General features: G+C 32.7%; 1 protein-coding gene across 2 annotated transcripts; it reads right to left on the bottom strand.

Annotated features, from left to right (window-relative positions):
• Positions 1 to 8,192: 8,192 nt before the first annotated feature.
• On the bottom strand, positions 8,193 to 12,734 carry LOC114731113 (3-hydroxyisobutyryl-CoA hydrolase-like protein 3, mitochondrial). Of its 2 annotated transcripts, none has more exons than XM_028918233.1 (10): positions 12,500 to 12,734; positions 12,025 to 12,126; positions 11,692 to 11,756; positions 11,043 to 11,177; positions 10,831 to 10,927; positions 10,460 to 10,589; positions 9,876 to 10,054; positions 9,601 to 9,728; positions 9,402 to 9,503; positions 8,193 to 8,500 (listed from the first exon to the last, which is right to left on the bottom strand). In XM_028918233.1, the coding sequence occupies exons 1-10, from the start codon at positions 12,717 to 12,719 to the stop codon at positions 8,399 to 8,401; spliced, it is 1,260 nt and encodes a 419-aa protein (XP_028774066.1). In that variant the 5' UTR covers positions 12,720 to 12,734; the 3' UTR covers positions 8,193 to 8,398. The 2 variants fall into 2 exon arrangements, with proteins under 2 accessions (XP_028774066.1, XP_028774067.1); XM_028918234.1 differs by having other exon boundaries at positions 11,692 to 11,769; positions 12,500 to 12,638.
• Between the last annotated feature and the right edge of the window lie 9,657 nt (positions 12,735 to 22,391).

Below are 22,391 nucleotides of genomic sequence, written 5' to 3'. Positions count from 1 at the left end.
GAAAAATTTTAAAAAACAAAACGTATTGAAAAGAAACCTACAGAGAAGGGCTTTGCTGAAACAATGACACCATTTTGTGAAGGAGTTCGTTATGAGGGGTTTGGCTTAGTTTTTTTTTTCCCTCCTGATAAGCTTGACAATCCCTGTTGCTGCTAAGGTTTACTACTGAGATGCTTCAACTTTCATTGACTAAAGATGAATTACATGATTAAGAATTGCTAGTATTATGTTCAAGACTCGACCTTAACTAATACGAAGAAAGAAATTTAAATGTGCCAGAAACATGAAAGCTAATTGGATGAAAGAAAAGTTATAGCTAAATACTTTAATTCAACAACATAATTACTATGTCTTAGTAACACCAAAAAGAGGTCAATGAAACTGAGTTTCACTTTCCGATACAGCAACTCTGGCCATTATCCCATTACTTTTCAGTTTTTCTTTCGAAAAAACATAATGTATTACCGATGGAATAAGGAAATTGAATTAATTCTTCATTTCAACAAAAGGGTCATAAAATGATGAAACATAATACTAAATATTTTCATAATACGTATGCCAAATTTTGAAGCTTTTTACAGGGGGACCATATATTACATTAATGCACTCTTTGTAATTGTTCCTGTTAGAAAATAGGTTAATTGATAGTACAATCAATCACACTCTCAAATTTAAAGTCAGGAAAAAGAGGTTCCATTCCAATCAAAATAATTCATCAATCACATTATCATTGCAACGGGAATCATCATATTACAACACCAATCCAACCACCTAATAGAATGAAAATATTTCTGAGCATTTTCTTAAATTTCTTAAAAACTACACAATTTGAATGAGCAGATGAGGAATAGCAATGAATGCAAAAGATGACGACCTGACCGAACAAAGAAAATGAAGAGTGATGATTGAGAGATCGAAGAACACGGGAGAGATGAAGACGAAAATTAGGGAGAGCAAGCGAGTGTCAACTTTTACATGTCATTATTCAGTATATGAAATTTTGAAGGCACCTCACATTCACTCATAAAAAATCTATCCATTTTTTCTTTTATATGTATATATTTTTATTAATTTTTAGTTTTAATGGATAAGTCGTTGATGCGTTGTGCAGAGCCGTTGTGGGAGAAGATTACCAGCCCGCGACAAAACTGTTGGAGCAAAAGCCCAATCTAATTCTCATCCGACGTTTAAGCCCAACGTTGTAACAATATTCTAGGGCTATGTGTACAAAGTTTACCTTGCCTTTTCCTAAATTTTCAGCACTTGTTCTTATTCTTTTATCTATAAATATCATGGTATTGAAAACCAGACTGGACCAGCCAGTCCAAACTGGCAAACCGGCCACTTGTCCGGTCTGGTTAAGTGTCTAAACCAAAAAAAAAGAAAAGGAAGCAACCTGGCCTAAACCAAATTGAACCGATGTGACCTACTCATAACTCAGGTAACCCGTTGGGTTAGCTGAGTTAATCAAGTTATGTTTTAAACATTTTGTCACAGTCCATCGAGAAGGGAGGTGAAAGTTAAAGAAGAGGAGGAAGAGAAATGTAAGCAGGGAAGATGATTTCAAAGACCCAAATTTGAGGCATAAGTAAGAAATCTTTAAAGAGAGTGAGAAATAGAAGAGAAAACCTGGAGAGAAACCTATGAATTGTGACTAATTCTAGAAAGAGGTGAGAGGAGATAGGGAAAATGGAGGAGGTTGAAGAAAAGAAAGATGATGGTGGAAGACTTATAGGAGATGATAGCTTGGAGACGGCAACACATACTATCGGTCTTGAAATATTTAGTCGCCATACAAGACATCATCCGCCTTTTACATGCCTTCTCTACTTTCTCCATTCAAGTGTATCCATGATTAGGCCTTTTCTTGCTTTTCACCTTTCTTCCATTTCGGATATGCTTTATTCTTTGTTATTTTGTTTAACATTTTGTCAAAAAAAAAATAGAAACACTCTTCTGCAAAGAAAGAAAAGAGAGGAGAGTGGAAAGGAAGATTTGGTACAATACGCACAATTAAAACAGCTATCACATAACATAGAATGAAATAAAAACTCACACCAATCAAGGTGTTATGATGTATACACTATTAAAAACCCTCGATGGCCTCAATTCTTTCTTGGCTGACTTCATGACTCTTTAATAAGATGTGATGTTTTGCCTCTCAACATTCTCTCAAGTCTCAAAGTTCAAGTGGACTTTAAATTTAATATAAGATATTCGTATTATTTAAAATATTCAGCCTTAAGATAATTTTTTAATAAGATTATGTTATTTAAATCATAACTGGTCTGACTCCAATTTGACCCACCGACTCTTAGCCTACTAGTTGTATCGACTTACTTACCGATTTAGTTTTTGGTAGCTTTACAAATACTGCACTGCACTACTCAATGCAATAGATCTTTTCACTTTTTGTATCTTACTTTGATCTCCACACTCTTTTATGGTATCAGAGCTACAAAGGAAAGTCAGACCGCAAGCTCTTGAGTTTTGACAATGATGTCCTCAACTCCCTCAATCACCTCTTCTTCTTCCTCCTCCTCATCTTCCAAAACTCTTTCTTCCCATAGCAGTCTCATTTCCACCATCTCACGTTTCCTCTGTTTCATCTTCCCCACCTCATTTCATTTCCATCGAGCTTACCAATGAAAACTACACTATTTGCGAAGCTCAAATGATTCCTTATTGTCATGGACAGCAGTTGTCCTCCCATCTTGATGTTCTACTCCTCCACGTCCTATGACTCTTGAAAACGATGCTCTAAGTCCAGACCTATCCAAGTCAAGGTAAAGATAAAGTTTATTTTAAAGCGCATGAAGAAAGCTGGAGAAAAGAAATAGAAGAAGAGAATCAAAACTCAGAAACTACATATGTCAACCAATCATTCAATGTCGCCTGAAGATAGGCGACATTGACCAAATTAACCTAAGACACCATATATGCCACTTCGTTAAAAACATTTCAACTGGATTCCACATGGAAATATATACATGTTTTTTGGGGGAGGGAATTGGGATCCAGTTTCTGTGATCATCGCAATGATGAGTACTCTAAACTCATCAGATATGGACTCTTCATTAGAGATCCAGATTTGATTTCTTTTTTATTTTTATTTATTCAAAATAATTATTTTAATATATATAATTCAAAATAAAGATAATCTCTTAACTAATCATTTTTTCAAAAAAATATTTTTATTTAAAAATAATTATTAAATATTTTAAATCTGGACAGTTTAAATCAAATAGATGGGTCAGATCTGATGAGTTTGGAGTGCTCATCATTGCGATAAACAATGAAATTGGTTCTGGGGGAATTGATGCTGCTTTAGTGTACATTATAATTGACAACTCGTTGGCTAGGTTGAATTATGGGAAAATGACAAATAAAGACTTTGGAAATTACTAAGTTCCAATCACAATTCATTACCACACTTTAACATGTCTAGTTTTAATAACACTTAACTTGCAAATAATAACACATTCTTATAGGAAGTCCTGATTTGATATTTAGCAATTTTCATAGTCTTTTTCTGTCATTTTCCCTTGAATTATTGTGATAGATATGAAAGTAACAAATATATATACACACATATAATATTAGGGTTTATGCACTTAACCACGAAACGGGTTTCTGGTTAATCATTTTGTATGACACTGGAGCTTCAGAGTTCATACTAGATCAACTAATTCAAAACCCTGAAACAAAAAATTACATTAAATATTTAGATATTTTCAAAGTGTAAATTTTAGCTTATTATAAAAAGGGAGGATTATATTCTTCAATGACAGTTAACTGTGTCCGTGTTGGAAGTTATTAACACGACAAGGGATTAATAATTACGTACATCCAACGGAATATATCTGTATCCAATGACACAGTACAGAAGGAAGTCAACTGTATACACACACACGTGTGTGTGTATCTATGTACGTATATAGACCCACAGTTACTTATCTCATGAATCATGAACTTAATTAGTACATTGTCGGAAAGATAAGTTTGATCTGTCTGTAAACTTCAGCTATTGACTGAGTAGATCAACACACACACACACACACATATATGTATGTATGTATGTATATCTTTATCATCTCATCACACAAATCCAAAACTAACACAGAGAGAGAGAGAGGAAATTAAAGGGAAAGAAAAAAATGTATAAAATCAAAGAAAAGAAAAACCCCAATATATGGATAAGGGCAAAAAGCATCAAGGAAATTAACACCATCATTGATACATAGAAAAATTGAAGAAGCCAAGATTCATAGATGAACCTGGCCTAAAAACTTGAAATACAGGAATTGATAACCAGAGAGAGAGAGAGAGAGAGCTATATGGACCTCAGGATTTTCTGGACGTAGTTGGAGAAAATGTGAGGCCAGTGAGGCCCCAGGGATTTGCTTCCATCCACAACCAGCATCAACCACTTCTGATCCATTATTAAGTTGATCGATGAATGTATCTGTTTTATCAGCAAGAAACGGCGGATATCTGAAGAGTTCTAGAGGAGAGGAGAGGAGACAAAAGAGAGAGAGAGAGAGAGATTTGAAACAATGACGCAGAAAGAGAGGAGAAGAAGGATTCAAGAGAAAGATGGCGGCGGGCTGCTTAGTAAGAAAACTAGCTAGGGATCAGAGCTCTCTTTGATTTGCTTATGCCTATCACTATTGGTTTCTTGTAGAGCTTCGCGATTGTGTGCACGTTATGCCCAGTGGCTTCCTACTTTTTGAAACGTAAATATTCTCTTCTGACTCACTTCACAATGCCTTCAGTGACTGTGACTCTTACAAATCTTGTATTCCACGTTATTGTTTCAATCTCATGGAGCATGGGATTTTTAAAATTTGTTCAAATACTTATCCGTCATTAATATAAGATCTATTTAACTAATTTGATTAGATTAAGAAAGTAAGGTAAGTTAGTTAACTATAAAAAATATGACATGTTTTTTCTAAAACATCATAATCATCTTTCTTAATATTCTTTTTCCATCATTTATTTGATTATAGTTAAGGGAGTATCTATAGGGATAATTTAGAAAAAATTAATAAATATAATAAATGAGTCTTATATTTAGAACCAAAATCAACTTAATAATTAGTTCTATATTAAGAACCGGAGGAGTATTTGCTTTTGACCATTAGATTATTTGGACGATTTAGATCATGCTGCATAGTGGAGGGCTGAGATAAAGTGGGATGACCAATCAATCACATGATGATATCTGAACCGCTCAAAATATAATGGATTATTTCATAGAAGTTTGCAAAGTTTTTGGTTTGGATCATTTGTGTTACTTTTCTGGCCTGGCCGGTGGCCATAATGTATTAATGTTGAATGTATGGCAGAAAGCAACTACAACAATTAAGAGAATGAGATTTTAGGATCCATTTACATTAATTGTTCAGTCACCTAATAATTTTATATTATGGTAATAAATTTTATTTTTATGTATTAAAAACCTTTGACTTTTTTAATTTTTGAATAAGCTATAAGAAAAATTATTGTTTCAACAATAAATTTACACTGTACAAAAAGGAAAACAGGTTTAGTTACAGGTTCCCCCCCCCCCCGGGGGTGTGTAGTGATAGCAGAAGCTAGGGAGAATTTCATTGAGCCCCTTGTAAGTACTTTATTTTCAATCGCCCTTGTATAACTAAAATTTCACTGCACCCATTTAAGGCTAAAGTGAAATTAATTCTGAGAGCAAAAAAAAATCAATAATAACCTTGTAGAGAGAAACAAGAAAAGAGAATTCATAAGTGGAATATGAGAATTTATAGTCAAGATAAGAAAATATAATTCACAAAAGAAATAAAATCATTTGCAATCACAATAAGGCCATTTACAAATAGAATTAGTATTCTAATAACTTAGGGAATTAAGATTTACAAGTAAAATTCAAAAATTTATGACCAAGATAAGATGATTCATAAGAGAAATAAGACCTCTTATAATCAGAATAAGGCTATAAGGATAATAATATCTTTTCACACCCACAAAATTTAATTTGTTTTTTATCCCTAAGAGTGTAGTGAAATTTCAAAATGTTTTGGGCTAATGAAAATTGTGTTGCTTCTTCAGGCAAAAAAAAAAAAAAAACTATGTTGCTTCTATCATAAAACTAAAGCAAGCACATATATAGAGTATTTTAGATTATGAAAAAAACTAAAAAGAGATGGATTTGAATACTCTCAACCGAGGCTCTCTCAGTCAAGTCTTAATACATAAATATATAGCGTAAATTAAATTGAAACCTGGATTAATTTTCAAATTTATCAATATAATCTTAGACTTCCACGTATGGTATCAATGAAATGCTTTTTGAAATAATTAATAAGAATGCATTAAGTCATCAGTGTTTATAGTTTCACTTAATTTTTAATCAAGTTTTTATTAAAAAAATTTCTGTATAATTTTTTCAAGTGTAATATCCAATATCAACACCTATATGGAAGATTCTAAACCGCTACAAATGGATTATGGTTTTCTTTTGCTTGAGCTGCTTCCAAGATCACTACTGTGTACGCCACTAGATACATTGTAGCAGTTTCGAAGAAAACCGCTGCAAATGATCACTTTTGTTCCAATTTCTTGGAACTGCTACAAATCAACTTTGCTTTTTCTAGTGGAAATATAAAATTCATGATTTTTTTATCTATCTAAATCATGGATTTGGTCGAAATTCAACTACAAATTTAAATACTTCCAATCCAAACGCAACATAAAAGTAATTTGATGCGCATTAATTCCGTTGAAATCTTTGAAGAAGGAATAATACTTCATTAATTTATTTGTTGGTGAATGTTTCTTTAAATTGACGAGCCTTATTCAAAACAAGAAATCAGCAAATCTTTTCTAGTTTTCAAATCTTTCTGCAAATTTAATATTGGGATAGTCTTTCACAAAGTTTCTTCCAATAGTGCTCAAGGGTTAAGGATTTGTATGTATTCACTTGAAATACTCTCAATAAAATTGGGAGCTGGGCATCAATCAAGAAGCATTAACCATTAAAGTGTGACATAATAGTATTGAGGAAGAAGTTATGATTTTCTCAATAAAAATTGGCAAAGGTCATTAATTGTTAAATACTCCTCTGGTCCTTAATATAGGACTCAATTATTATTTTAATTCTGGTCTTAAATATAAGACTTATTTCTCATATTTATCAATTTTCTCTAAATTATCTCTATGGATACTCCTTCAACCATAATTAAGTAGAAGAGGAAGATGGGGTATTAAGAAAGATAATTATGGTATTTTAGGAAAAACGTGTCACATTACTTATAATTAACTAACTTACCTAACTTTCTTAATCTAATCAAATTAGTTAAATGAGTTTTATATTAAAGACCAGAAGAGTATTATTTTTCAAGCAAGAGGGACTCGAGGTTGGTCCCATCCTATCAATTGCCTAGTCAGCGGGAGTAATAGAACTTAAAAATTACAGTTTTTTTTTCATAACGTTAAAATTTACAGTTTTAAATTATAAAAAAAAATTATATTATTTTAATTTAAGATATGAAAAATTATAAACTAAAACTAATTTTTTAAAATATTTGAATAGAATGTTTAAAATCACCAACTTAAAATGAATAATTTTTATTGCTTTAGGCAAAGGCAACATTCTGGAAAATTCAATCCAAGGTGGTCTCAAAAATAAATATTTAAGGTTGTACTTTTTATTTTTTAATGTCTTAAAATGATTTTATAGTCTGAGTACACAAGTTGCCCATAATAAGATCGGGAGGGAGCAAGAATTTAGATGTTTTGACATGCGCATCATCATCACCAAACCTTCATGCCAAAATAATACTTATTCTTGTTCTATTTATAAGCTTTAATTTTGACAAGAAATGTTATCCACTTTATAAACTTCAATTTGAATTTATCTTAACATTTAATATATTTTTTCAATTTTACTTTTAGTCATAATCTCTTCTATCACATTTTTTCAGACATTCTTTTTTCTCTTTTTCTCTCATTTATTATAAAGACAAAGTATTTGAAAATAAAAGTATATTTCTAACTCATTTATTACTTTTAACTAATTTAAACTAATTATTTATTATCTATGAACTAATCATTTGAAGCTTATAATAATAAGGATCCCAGGGAATATACCGCAAAAGCTATGAGCAAAATCTACTTGAATTGTGGCAAGGGGCAAGAGGGGAGAAACCATAACAGATGAGAAAACAGGCTTCAACTTTCATTCTTCCACTAACAAAACAACTTTAATCCTATATCATCCAACCCATGTTTATCATCCAAGGTGAGGGCAGAGCAAGAAAAAATGTGTAGCAAAAAGAGAAAAATAACAACCCGCCTGCTTATTGGATCACGTTGATCGATTTTGTAAATGGAGAGAAAAGTGCATATCCCCACCCACACATTACAAACTCAGCTCACCAACCTCTGCTCCCAGCGGTTCAAACACGGCTTCAACTTCTTTCTCATCCACTTCCTCCAAACTCGACGGTTTCCATTTGGGGTTCTGCAACAGAATCAGCATACCAACAATGTCAATATATGTAAAATAAAATCTATCACAAAGCCACATTCTTCATAAATTATGAACAATACGCTCATTCTTTATACACTTTATAATGCATGGAAAAATATGTTTAGTCCCCATTCAAGTAGTAAATAGTTAACTGTATTAATCACCATGAATTAAATGAATCTATTTAACAAGTCATATACGGTACAGTCCATTCTTTACACCTTACAGTGGACGAGAAAATATGTTTAGTTCCTACAATACTGATTGGAGTGGTAAATATATCACGTAATAAGAGACAAGTGGCTCGAGAAAAGGCAGTACGACAATCAAGGTTCCTTATACGAGACTACTAGTATAAAGAATGAACTATTATATTAGCACAGAAAACTGACTACAATTACTTTCAACTGTAGATATTCAGCTTCAGAAGCGGGAATTTCAGAGAGCTCAAAAAACAAGCATGGTCTTGCATGATTTGATCTATACCAGAAGCATCCCAATGATACAGATTTCGCTGACACCCACACTTATTTTCATATACATAAACTGAACCTCCACTATCCTAGTTAACTAAGCTAATGATGCTACAGTTTCTCTACAGGCCATTTAGAAACAAGTATGGAAAAACATTCCTTTTTCTCAGTACATACGGAATTGCATTACATTCTTACTCACTTTACTTAATAATACTTTTCCTTTATTGATTACTTTCTAATTCATTCCTTTCTGAGTGGGGCATGCAGAATCAAACTCATAACTTGCAAAGCGAAGCCAGTACGCCCTAACCAGCAAACCACAAGTTTGATAGGTTTTATTTTCCTTTCTATTCTATTTCCTTTTGCATGCCAAATGATCTCAAGCATATTAAAATTATGGAGTAAAAAGAAGGAACCTGATCCTTGTCCACCAACACAGCTCTAACACCTTCCATAAAATCAGGTCGAAGTGCAGACCTCAAGGCAATGCGATACTCACGTTTCATAACACCATGTAGCTTAATTTGCAAAAATGCAGGCGATATATAAGAAGAGTGATCACACAAACTATTTAGAGAAAGCTACACATGATGATTCTAGCAATTGCGTACTCACCGTGGATAACTCATTATCATTTTGTCCTAGTGCAGAGGCCACTCCAGAGAAGTGCTTCTGTGTCAAGCTAAGTGAAAAAGGCGCACCTTTTCCTAGCCCTTGGAGGGCTTCATTAGCCCACTCCACAACTAGAAAAAGAGATAGGAAAATGCTATCACAGTTTAGTAACAGAAAAAATAAGCCCAAAAAAAAAAGACACACTATTTTGATCACATTTGACAGACAATACACTCAATACAGTATGACATTAACAAACTTTAGGTCAACAGGCATACCAGTAGGATCATCACTTGATTGGTGCTTTTTAAGCTCTTCAATAGTCTCAGTAACTGATTTATTTGATCCGAATGATGAAATTATTTCAGGTAAAAGCTGCTTCAACTGTGCCTCAGACTCAGGGTTGGACTCATATCTGGCTAATAGTAATATGATGTCCTGATGCGGGTCCTCAGAACTGTACAATCAATGAACTTCCTTAAGATCTTCATTTTTTTAAAATCCAAGTATACACTCACAAATACAGTGTTCTAGAATTATCTGACAATTTAATATATTTGCAATGAGCATAGAACAAGCTTATACCTTGTCAATGAACTATTCGTGTATGCAGTACTTGACTTATATATCCAAATAAACATATCTACAAAGTATTAAATGGACCTATCTAATCTGAAAAGTTGATGCAAACAAGACTCTTAACAATACAATGGTCTCCAAATTCCACAAAGCCCAATAATAAAAGCAACGGCTGAGAAACTCCCACAAATATGTAAAACGGAAATCGTATATTTATCAAGTTTCTTTTTCATTTTTCCTTAGGCGAAAATACAGAGTCATAAAGGACCACGCTGATACGTACAAGGTAGCTCCCAAAAGGGCCTCCTTGAATAAACCTAACTTTCCAGATGGCACATAATGTGTTCCTATTCCAACATATATAGCATCTGAAGGAGTAGATATCCTTTTTCCAGTCAATCCAAGATAAGCACCTGCAATTAGACAAGAAAGTAAGTGGTAGAACTTGTCGTTATGACCCACCATACCGAGATACTTCTCAATTGTCTTGTGATGAGTATTTTGAAGGCCTAGTTAGGACAAAATAGTGCACAAAGGAAGAGGGGGCCCAAAAAGAGGAAGCATGCCAACCTTCTGATCTTCATCAACTTGTCTAATAAATATAATAAACAAAGAGGAAGTCTCTACCCTAAAGTAACAAACAATCAAACATACCAACAGATCCTCCTCCTGGACTTTGTGCTGCTATATAAGCAAAACCTACATCTGGAAACAAGCCAATTCCATTTTCTGGCATTGCAAGAAGAGTTCTCTGGAAAGTAACACGTAATAAAATTAATTGTTTGCAATTTTAAAATTGTCATTTCACGTATATATTTACACATACAATATGACAAAACAAGGCCACCATCACAAGGTCAGCATACCTCTGTTATAATTCGAAAGCGGCCATGACCAGATAGACCAATTCCAAAACCCATTGTTACACCATCCATGAGACTTATATATGGCTTCTTGTACTCAGAAATTTTGCAAATCAAAGAATACTCAGCAGCAAACACCTGAAACATGCATTACAACAAAACATAATTTTCACATTATACTAACGGGTAATGCTATAATGCAAGATGCAGGAAAAGAGGATTGACATATTGTTAACAGAATTTCTTTAAAAAGATGCAATTTTGCAATTTCCAACCAGAGAAAAAAGGATGAAAATGGGAGGATATTAAGAAAGAAAAAATGATTATTAAACCGATGCTCAACCTGTCTGATACTCTTGGGCTATTCAAAGGGAAACCAAAATATGGGGAAAATAACATAAATGCAAAGTCAGCATAAATAGACAAATAAAAGTCAGAGATTACATGAAACAATAATAAAGCTAAATTCGAATTTCCTCCTATGGCTAGAATAAGTCCCTTCATTCCCCCATCATTTTGATGTAATATGCATTGGAATATAACTACGTTGATGATGGACAACTAAAAAACAGTATACTCAATGGTGCACATATCATCGTTGCGATCACATGAATATATCTGAATACGCTTGAGGAGAAAACAATAACAAAACCTTCGGCACCAGAGGAGTGCCTCTGTCCTTTTGGATTTCAGCGGCAACGCCTTTGATATCCATTCCTGCATAGATAAACTAAGGTAACTCTCAAAACCTGACCTATCATTCAACAACAAATAGCATGAAATCTCAACAAAATTCAAAAGTGACAATAGTATAAGATCCCCTCCCCCAACCCCTCCCGGAAGCGGTAACTACTTCTTGCAAGAAAAGCTAACTTCAGTATCGTCAGTAGAGAAGTTAACCTCCATGTACGCTAAACAACAATTTGCCAAAATAAAATATTCAGTTAAAAAAAATGTTATGATTCTATAGATCATTCAATCATACCTGCAGAGAAGGCACGAGAAGAGCTGCTGTCGACAAGAACACATTTAACTCCGGGATCCGTTTCCCATTCATCAAGGTAACTCTTAAATCTTAAATCCATATCTGCTTCACAAATTATCCAAGTCAAGGTAAAGATAAATCTTATAGACGTAAAGAAGTGATTGATTTTAATCCTAAACAAGGATGAATTTAAAATCGTAATTGGTAAGCAAAGAAAGAAACACGCCATATTCCCAACGCATAAAATCAAACAGTCTGTCTTCAAAGTCTCCAAACACCATTCTTCCTAATGTCAATAAAAGATCCTGACATTATCATCTCCTCCAATGCAGGAAAACCAATACAATTCATCCCACTTCTACTTCGCAGTAAGTCACAGGCTCCATATTGTTTTAACAACAATTTGATAAACCAGCAAGAAGCACGAGCGTCAGAGCGACAACACGACGAAAAGAAAAAGAAAGAAAAGGGAAACCTAGATTCATGGCGTTGAGGGCTTTGGGGCGATCAAGGGTGATAACGGCGACACCGTTCGGATGAACGCTGCCCTTCACAAACTCTTCGACGGAAGAAGCCATCGTGGCAATGGGACGGAGAAAGGAAGGCGATGGTTTGGTTGATTTGGAGGGAGAAGAGTAACAGAGGAAACTGAGGACACGAAGAGAAGCTCCACCACCACCAAGTATGCTTCGCATGCTTTTCAGGTGATTGATCACTGTAAATCGGAGAGCCTGCGAGGGGTGATATTTCTTCGCCTTATTGACGTCTCTGCCCCTACTAGTTGTCATATATTACGTGCACGGGCTTTAGTTTGATTGTGTCATGGAAGGCTAAATTGGGGCCCCAAATGTTCTCACGATAAGCATGGGGAACAATCATAATCATAATAATGTTTTATAAGAAAAATAGTAACGAATATATATTTTGATACATTATCAAACACATAATATCATGCAATTCTATTTGAAATCTCATGAGACGCTAAACGTGGACATCTCTTCTAACAAGAATTCGAATTTTAGTTTGTCATATTAAGACTAATCTCTTCTGTAAAACCAATCCTTACTAGTTTTTTTGTATGTTATATAAGTAAATTTTTTCCAATGTTAAATATAAAAGTTAGTAAAAGAATTTGTTTTTAATGATATACTACCTTCAGTCCTTAATATAAGATTCTGTTTGACTTTTATTTTAGTCCTAAATATAAAATCTCATTCCACTTTGTCTCTCATATTTATATTTTTTTCCAAAATAACCCTTCTAACAATGATAGTTCTAGTCAATACACTTAATAGTAAGGATATTTTAGAAAAGACAACACCTATTTAAAACGAATAACTAACTCAACTTACTTCCTTAATCTCTTTAAATTAGTTAATTGGCTTTATAATTAAGACCAGAGATAGTATAAGACATTATCTTTTATGTTTATAATTTTTTTTTCTAAAAGGTGCTATGTGACATTTAGTAAGAGCTTTTATTAAAGCATAAAAAATCAGACCAAAAAAAGTTGAAGACGTTATTGGTTCAAAGGCCAACGAACTGGCTTGACGGGAGCATGGTTTTGGAACCAAAGACCAGTTTCCATATAGCTTTTTAATTAACCCATTTTAATATACTAGTTTTGTTTTGGTGTGTGTACGTGTCGTGCATCGCTCCAATAGCAGCCATTTCTATCTTTTGATTGCACATTGTAACTATATTTATATGTGCAAACAATTGCTTATGTTTTTTCTTTTTGTCTAGAATAACTGTTTAATTTTAATTACTATTATCTAATTATTATCGTTCGTCATCATCAATATTATCACTATGCCTATAATCTGTAATGACCATATAAAAACGTATAATTTGTTATGCAAAAATTGTTATTACCTAGGAATTTTAGGATCATTAGAGCATTCCCAAGATCCTCAACTAAAATTTCCATATTCTTGATATTTATCTTGAATTTTTCCCACAATTAGGACAAAAAGCCTACTTCTAATTTTTAATTATTAGTTAGTATTAGATACAGTAATAAAATATATGATCATGTGTGATTAGAGAACTCAAACTATGTATTTTTCATAAATAAAATATCATGTTAAGGCCTAGTTTGGACCCCGTGTTCCAATGGGCTACGACAAGGCTTTACCGAAAGGATATGAGGAAATCTTTGGGCCTAACTATATTTTGTTTTATTTGCACATAGTAGTTTTTTTGGGCCAACGCGCACAGAGTGTAATATCAACTTAGTTTTTGTGGCTCTGGTCATGTATTTTAAGCCCATTAATCCTTTTTTTTCCCCTAGACACAAGCATTCTCTTATTGAAATTAGAGGGTGTTTGGATGGAAACCAAACCATAGTTTTAAAAGTGTTTTTACAGTCTACAAATGGGGTGTTTGGGTGATTGTCCAAACCATGGTTTGGGGACCTAAACCATGGTTTGGGAAAAAATTACCCAAACACCTATCAATTTTTCAAAACCATAGTTTTATGATAAAACCATGGTTTGCCTTTCAAAACCAAGGTTTTGTAATAAGCGAAAGATTTTTGCTTTTTGAGTGGTTCTCCCCCCACCCCCTACGGTAATTTTTTTTTTGGTTGAAAACAATTATTTAATTTTCTAAAAACACAATCTTATATTGTATCATTATATATACACATATTAACAATTATCACATCTGGTTTTTAATATAAGACCTCATTTGATTTTTATTTGGTTCTAAATATAAAACTTCAATCTACTTTATTTCTCATATTTGTCTATCGTTTTTTAAGTTATAACCAATAAACTTGATTAATAGGGATATTATACGAAAGGCAACACCTGTTTATTACAAATAATTAATTTAACTTATTTTTTTAATCTACTCAAATTAGTCAACTAACTTTTACATTTAGAACTGGATATAGTAATTAATATATTTTTTTATACATTGTTTATTATGTTGGCAAAAAAATTAATAAATTTATTATTTCAGTTTTTAATGTAGGACCTAATTGGAGAGTTAATATTAGTCTTAAATGTAAGATTATTGTTCCGATCATTAATGTAAAACCTAATTAGAGAGTTAATATGTAGACAAGGTCTTAATACCTTCATCAATAGAATCTTCATCTCACATGGCTTGGTTTCGTGACTCCATAAGAGATCAAATTATTCACTATATACAAGAATAGTCATGTCTTTTTTATTTTCTTTTTTCTTTTCAGATAATGTAATGTGTTGTTAAAAAAAACTACTTGGACAAATATATTTCGTTGCAACCTCTATTATTAAGACAAGTAATATGAAATTTTTTTGTGTGGTTATTTAATTTTGTGAAAAAAAAATATGGGATTTCATCTTTAAAATTTTTAAGAAATAATTTTTTTTTTGGCAAAGTAAATCATTTTCCAATTATTTTATCAATATATATACACATTAATTTTTTTATTAATTATATTAGTTATCCCAGGGGCGGAATATTCATGATAATATCATCATTGTCAATGAGTTGATTCATTCGATGAGGAAGAAGAAGGGGAAAAAGGGATACATGGCAATTAAGGTGGATTTGGAAAAGGCTTATGACCGAATTAGCTGGCAATTTTTGAGGAATGTGCTACATGAACTAAACTGTCCTCAGGAACTCATAATTAGAATCATGGCTTGTGTTGATAATGCTGAAACAAACATATTGTGGCATGGAGAGAAACTTGAGAGCTTCATACCGACCAAGGGGCTACGGTAAGGAGATCCCATATCTCCTTACTTGTTTGTGATTGGCATGGAAAAACTCACACATTTAATCCTAAACCGAGTGAGAGCGAAACAGTGGAGAGGACTAAAAGCTAGTCATTCAGGACCTATTATTTCCCATATGATGTTTGCAAATGACCTTGTGTTATTTGCAGAAGCATCAACTAACCAAATTGACATTATTCTTGATTCCTTGCAGGAATTTGGTGAAATTTCAGGGCATAAGGTGAGTCAAAGCAAGACCCATATCTACTTCTCCCCCAATGTAAATCAACAGGTTAAAAGAGTAATATGCCAAAGGAGCAGATTCAAGGAGGTGGAGGATATTGGTAGATACCTCGGTGCTGATATAGTGTTTCCTAGAAGCAGTAAACAAAAATATAGATATGTGGTTAACCGAGTGCAGAGAAGGCTAAGTGGTTGGAAGGCGGCCAGTTTAGCATTGGCGGGAAGAATCACACTGGTTAAAGCTGTGACTAGTTCCATGGCACTGTACCCAATGCAACATGATAGAATACCACATAGTATAATAGAAGAAATAGAAAAAGAGGAGCGGAAGTTTATTTGGGGAGATTCGAAAGAGAAGAAAAATTGGCATGCACTCGCATGGGAAAAGATGTGTCAACCGAAAGATATTGGAGGAATGGGAATCAAGTCCTTGAGATGTATGAATGATGCTTTCCTAACCAAACTTCTATGGAAAATTCATACATCCCGCGAGGACTTATGGGTCAAGGTGATCATAGGAAAATATGGAAGAGGAAGAAGTTCAGGTGAAAGATTAATTGCTAAAGGAGCTAATTCTCGATTATGGAAGAATCTGACCAGGATGTGGGATATATTCCAAGCTAATGTGGATACTAGATGGGTAAGCAATGAACTTATAGAGCACACGCTACAGTATAGATGGAAACCTGAAAAGAATAGGAAGTTCACAACTGCCAGTGCTTATGGGGTAATAAGGAGTGACATTGATATTGCGGATCAGAGGAAGAAACAGATTTGGAAGCTCAGAGTGCCCGAAAGAATTAGAATATTTATATGTAGGATGGTTCATAGGAGGCTAGCCACTAAGGAGATCACAAGTAAGTGGAATGGAGGAAATCAGCTCTGTGACTTATGTCAACAGAAAATGAAAACTCTGCTCCATGCACTGAGGGACTGTCCGTATGCCACAGTTGTAACATCCTAAATACTATTAAAAAAATTTAAATTAATAAAAAAAAAATTGACCCAGCTTTCCATCGACTTTCGGTGGAAAACCGGGGGGGTTATTAAGAGGGAGAAGAATATGGGGGAAGACCATTGACGGAAGAAGAATTTGACGCGGGTAATTAAAGAGGGAGGAGGAAAAATGGGGAGGAATAATAAATGAAGGAAGAAAATTGAGGAAGGATGGTTGGCTTGTTAAAGGATAAATAGAAGAGTGTGAGTGTTGTGTAGAGTAGAGAAAGAGAGGTGAGAGACGCAGGAAGAAAATCAAAGAACAAGAGAGTGAGTGAAGATTTCTGCAAGGACGTGCTAGCATTTGGGGATCATTTAGGTACATAAAAATACTTCTTTCTATTAGATTTCTTTTATGAATATTTTCTATATATTTAGAGCTTTATATTAGTAGTATTACTATACTGTTTAGAGAAAATTTTGTGAGCTGGGTACAAAGTAAGTAATGATTTTTGACAATATATGACTGTAGAAATTTAGAAATAAATAAGTAGTTAATTTTAACCAGTTTAGATTTGTCTATTTATTATCTATGGTATTTAAAATTAAATTTATTTGTCGAAAAATCTGTCATTTATGATATATATCATATTTATACCGATTAAAAATAGGTTAAATAATTTATTTGGGTTGTTCGATATATTATTAAAATTTTAATCAGTTTATATTTATTTATTGATTGTTTTGAGAATTTTAAACTAAGATTTTAGTTGAAAAATGTATTATTCAAGATATATAGAATTTTTTACCGATTAAATTTAAGTTAAATAGCTTATTTGGGTTACTTAATATATTATTGATATTTTAATCGGTTTAAAATGTAAAATAGGTTAAGACTATATTATTAGAAAATTTTTGAAACTAGAAACTTAAGTTATAAATTGAGATTCTTACAATATTAGATAAAAACCATATTTTATAAATATTTATAATTTAAATTAGTTTTTGGGTAGAGAAAAATTGTTATTTGAAGTAAGAATTTTTGGATAGTAAATATATGTATAAATATTATTAATAATAAATTCTATGTAATTTAAGTTAATTATTTGTATGCATATTAAATTATATCTATATTATTTGTAGATTATCTTGTACTTCGGAGTTTGTAATTTGTGCTCTTATTTCTCAAGCTGTGAGGTTAAGCTTGGAGTAGAGGTAACCGGGGTTAATTTATTCTATATACATGCTTGGATTGTAAGGTGTTTATTATGTTTTTATTTTCTCAAGTTAATTTGTGAAATTATACCTGTGAATAAAGTGTATATTTTCTTATATGGCAAATTTTGGTGAAGTGGGAAATATGTTTATTTAAGTATGCTTGAGTTGTGCTTTATTATAAATTTTGTTTTCTTGTGGTGCTGAATTTTAATATACTAATATTTTGTTATTGAAAAAAAAATGATGAAAATGTGTCGTACTTTGTTTGAAATTATATCATCTTACTTTGAAAAATTATGAGATTTTTAATATATATATTGTGACTATGCATGGGGTTCATATGTGGAGGTTGGGATTTTGTTATGTGGAGGATAATTGTTCTTGAAGCCCGCGTGGCATGCCTACACTATAGATCCCAGTGTTTGGCCTTTTTGTTAGACCCCTGTAGTTCCTCCTTTTCCTTGGCCCGGAATTGAGAACGAACTCTTGGGTAGACACCTCTTGCACCATAGTCCATTCTTAGGTGGTGTAGGTACAGGAGGGGGCCCGTTGCTTGATGTGAGTGGGGTGACCTTTGGCCGGGTTACGCAGCACAGAAAGCCTAGGTCCTTGTCAAGGAGTCATAAGGAGGAGCAAGGTGATGGGAGAGCATATTTCATTGTGTTGTTGCATATATGTACTTTTATATGAATTGTGTTGTGGATGGAGAGATATACTCTTTTTATGTGATTATATCTATTAAAGTACTATTTATTTCTTAAAATATATTTAAGCACTACTTCACCAACTTGCCATCCTACTTGTATATGTCATAACCCACAGGTCCCAGGATCGAAACCTGGCTCTGATACCAAGTTGAAAGGACCTCTTCTTAATACATAATTATAAAACTATTTTTTTATATTAATACAATATTATTATTTAATAATAATAAAATATTATTTTACATTATTTAATTATTATTTTTTTATAATAATTTAAATTTTTTTTAATAATATTTAGGATGTTACAACAGTCATATGGAGAAGATTATTGCCATTCAACAAAAGGGTGGAGTTCCTGGGAGATGAATGGCATGATTGGTTACAAAGGAATCTTAACGACAAAAGCATAAAAGAGGAGGACATCAGTTGGGCGGAGAAATTTGCAACATGCTGCTGGTTTATATGGAGATGGCAGAACCTACAAATACATGAACAAGACTTCAACTTACCGCGCGAGCCGGAAAGGGAGGTCTATAACTATTTGGCTAATTATCACCACAGGTGGGAAAAGGAAACCATGAAGGAAATTGTTATGAGAAAGGAACGAATTTCTTGGAAACCCCCTCAGCTAGGATGGTGTAAATTGAACACGGACGAAATGTGCACAAATGAAGGAAAAGCAGGATGCGGTGGAGCAATAAGGGGAGATGGTGGAGCAATAAGGGGAGATGGTGGAGAATGGCTAAAAGGCTTCTCGGTGTAGCTACAAAGATGTGGGGTGATGGAGGCCAAGGCGTGGGGTATCTTGGTAGGACTAAAATTATGCAGACACATGGGATTCAAGAAAATTGAAGTGGAAAGCGATGCGAAGCAAGTGGTGGACCTATTAGTGCAAAACAAAGAGAGAAGTCGACATATTCATATTTTCCAGGAAATTCAGGAGATGATGCAAGGGGATTGGCAAATCAAAATCAGTCATGTCTTTAGAGAAGGAAATCGAGCAGCGGACAAACTTGCTCACCTTAGTCTATAGATTGAATCACCAAGAATCATCTCGGACACTCCACCGCCTGAAGTACGGAGTATACTCGAGGAAGACTTAGCTGGAACTGAGATTCCCAGAAGAGTTTTTTTCTGTTTGTAATAGTCGTGTAATGTAATGGGCTGGGACCCTGTTTTTTCACCCAAAAAATATATATATTATCAACAAATTTATTACTTCAAATAAACATATATTATAAAATATATCTTACATGTAATTATCATTTAAAATTATGTCCTTTTCTGTAATTTTTACATATCAAAAGCACTTTGACAACAATAATCCAAACACTCTCACTTTATCAGAATCACTTTTTCAAAAAATCCATTCTTTCAAAATCTATTTTCTCCAAAATCTATTTTCCAGAAGCTATTCTTCAAACCATGGTTTTGCCTCATCCAAATACCCCCAAAGTAAATATGTGGAGGAACTTGTCTCGTTTTGCTGAAAAGTGCTTTTCAAAAGTGATTTTGAGGGTTACCAAACACCCCCTTAATCATGCTCAAAATGCTGTTAAATACTACTACCTCTCATCCTAATTATAAGAACTAGTTGATTAATTTGAAAAGATTAAGAAAGCAAGTTGAGTTGGATTTTGTCTTAAATAGATGTTGTCTTTCCTAAAATATCCTTGCTAATTAAGTGTATTAGTTAGCACTACTATTGTTGGAAGGACTACTTTGAAAATATATATATATAAGTATGAGAGATAAAGTGGATTGAGGTCTTATATTTAGGATCAAAATAAAAGTCAAACAAAGTCTTATATTAAGAACTGGAGGTAGTATATATAAGTACATCTCCAAGTATTCTTTTTGTTAGACTTAATCCCATTGGGAGCCCTTCAATATTAATAATTAATAAAATTAGATTTTTTTCTGTGATATATGATAACGTTGCCTTTCTTTTTCTGACACTTGAGTCCTGATTTTTCTTTCTTCCATCAACATTTAATTTTTATTAAAATATGTTAAAAGTGATAAAGAAAGAATTGTAAAAAAAATAAAATCCTGTTGATACTCCGGTTTGCTTCTTTTGGGAAAGGTAATGAATAAGGCTTATAAAAAGTGTTTTACATGAATAAAACGTATTGTTGACTTCCTAAAATTCAATACAGTATAAAACATAAAAATTAATGAAAATTATCTACAAGAACTATTGATTTTGAAGAATTAATAAGAGTTTTAAATTCAGCATTAGTTAATTTATATTTTAAACAAAGTTTATATTGTTTATTATATTTTGACTATTCAACTATGAACATTAAAAGAATTACATGGGAAGAAATATTACTACATAAAGTGACTACAGTTTGTTTGCAAACTCCCATCCTTACTGTGACAAATTAAAATACTCCTCTAATCTTAAATATAAGACTCACTTAGTAGTGTAATTTACATTATAACATAGGTCTTATAGTTAATATCAGAGGAATAAAGTATCTAATTATTAAAATTTGAAGATTTAATACTACCTCTGGTCCTAATTGTAAGAGCTAGTTGACTAATTTGAGGAGACTAAGGAAGTAAGTTCAGTTAGTTATTTGTCCTAAATAGATGTTGTCTTTCCTAAAATATCCTTACTAATCAAATGTATTGGATAGAACTACTATTATTAGAAGGACTATTTTGGGGAAAAAAAATGTATAAACATGAGAGACAAAATGGATTGGAGTCTTATATTTAGGATCAAAATAAAAGTCAAATAATGTCTTATATTAAGGGCCTGAGCTAGTAATTATTTATTGATGAAAGTATCTTACAAATTTATATTATGAGCTAAGGGATAGAGATGATATTGCAGACATGGGACTTGGGAGTATAACTTTTTTTTTGGGTAAAAAACCATTCAATATATGGTATTATTAATTAATTTAGATTTGAATTGAGTAAACTTTAAATTGAACAGAAATTTCACAGCATAATATTTTTTTTAATTAGGAGCAATATATAGCATTTTTAATTTCTGAAATTTGATCTTATTTTGATTTTAGTCCATAAAATTTGAAACCGTAGTTTTTTTTTTTTTTTGTGAGAGTACGGGACAATCGCCCAAGTATTATTTCAGAACTGTACGTGGGAAACTGATACCCACAAAGTCATTGTACAAATGGTCTTTAACTTTCCTCGGAGGTTCATCAAAAATACTGGACACCTCCTCCTGTTCTAGTCATTGAAACCGTAGTTTTAATTCATGAAAAGTCTACTAACAAATTATGTGTTCAAAGTATTTTAAGAGTTTGAGTCAAAGTTTGAACTTAGAGATGCAAAATAATCAATGCTAAGTTAGTTAGGAAAACAACAAATTAAGATTGATGCAATGAATATTGTAAACCTAAAAATCAAATCTACCAACTTAATTCTAATTTTTCATTAAAATACAATGAGCCAATTTTAATGAACATGTTAAGCATAAAATAGCATTATCTATCTCTAATTGGCTAGGGTGTTTGATTTATCTTATGTTAAGTGATTCTGTGCAGTCCGAAATAAATAAATAAAATTTGTCTTG

This window comes from Neltuma alba, unplaced genomic scaffold (genome assembly GCF_004799145.2).
Source record: "Neltuma alba isolate B1F8T4 unplaced genomic scaffold, ASM479914v2 tig00012805_pilon, whole genome shotgun sequence".
NCBI classification, from domain to species: domain Eukaryota; kingdom Viridiplantae; phylum Streptophyta; class Magnoliopsida; order Fabales; family Fabaceae; genus Neltuma; species Neltuma alba.
The sequence above is the reverse complement of the archived record's forward strand: the minus strand, read 5'-3'. Positions and strand labels throughout refer to the sequence as shown.

Coding starts and splice junctions, on each gene's coding strand:
- LOC114731113 (XM_028918233.1), bottom strand. CDS start 12,719: ATGCGAAGCATACTTGGTGGTGGTGGAGCTTCTCTTCGTGTCCTCAGT. Junction 10,055..10,459: donor GCCCTTTTGGGAGCTACCTT/GTACGTATCAGC, acceptor TTGATTGTACAG/TTCTGAGGACCCGCATCAGG. Junction 9,729..9,875: donor ATCAAGTGATGATCCTACTG/GTATGCCTGTTG, acceptor CTCTTTTTCTAG/TTGTGGAGTGGGCTAATGAA.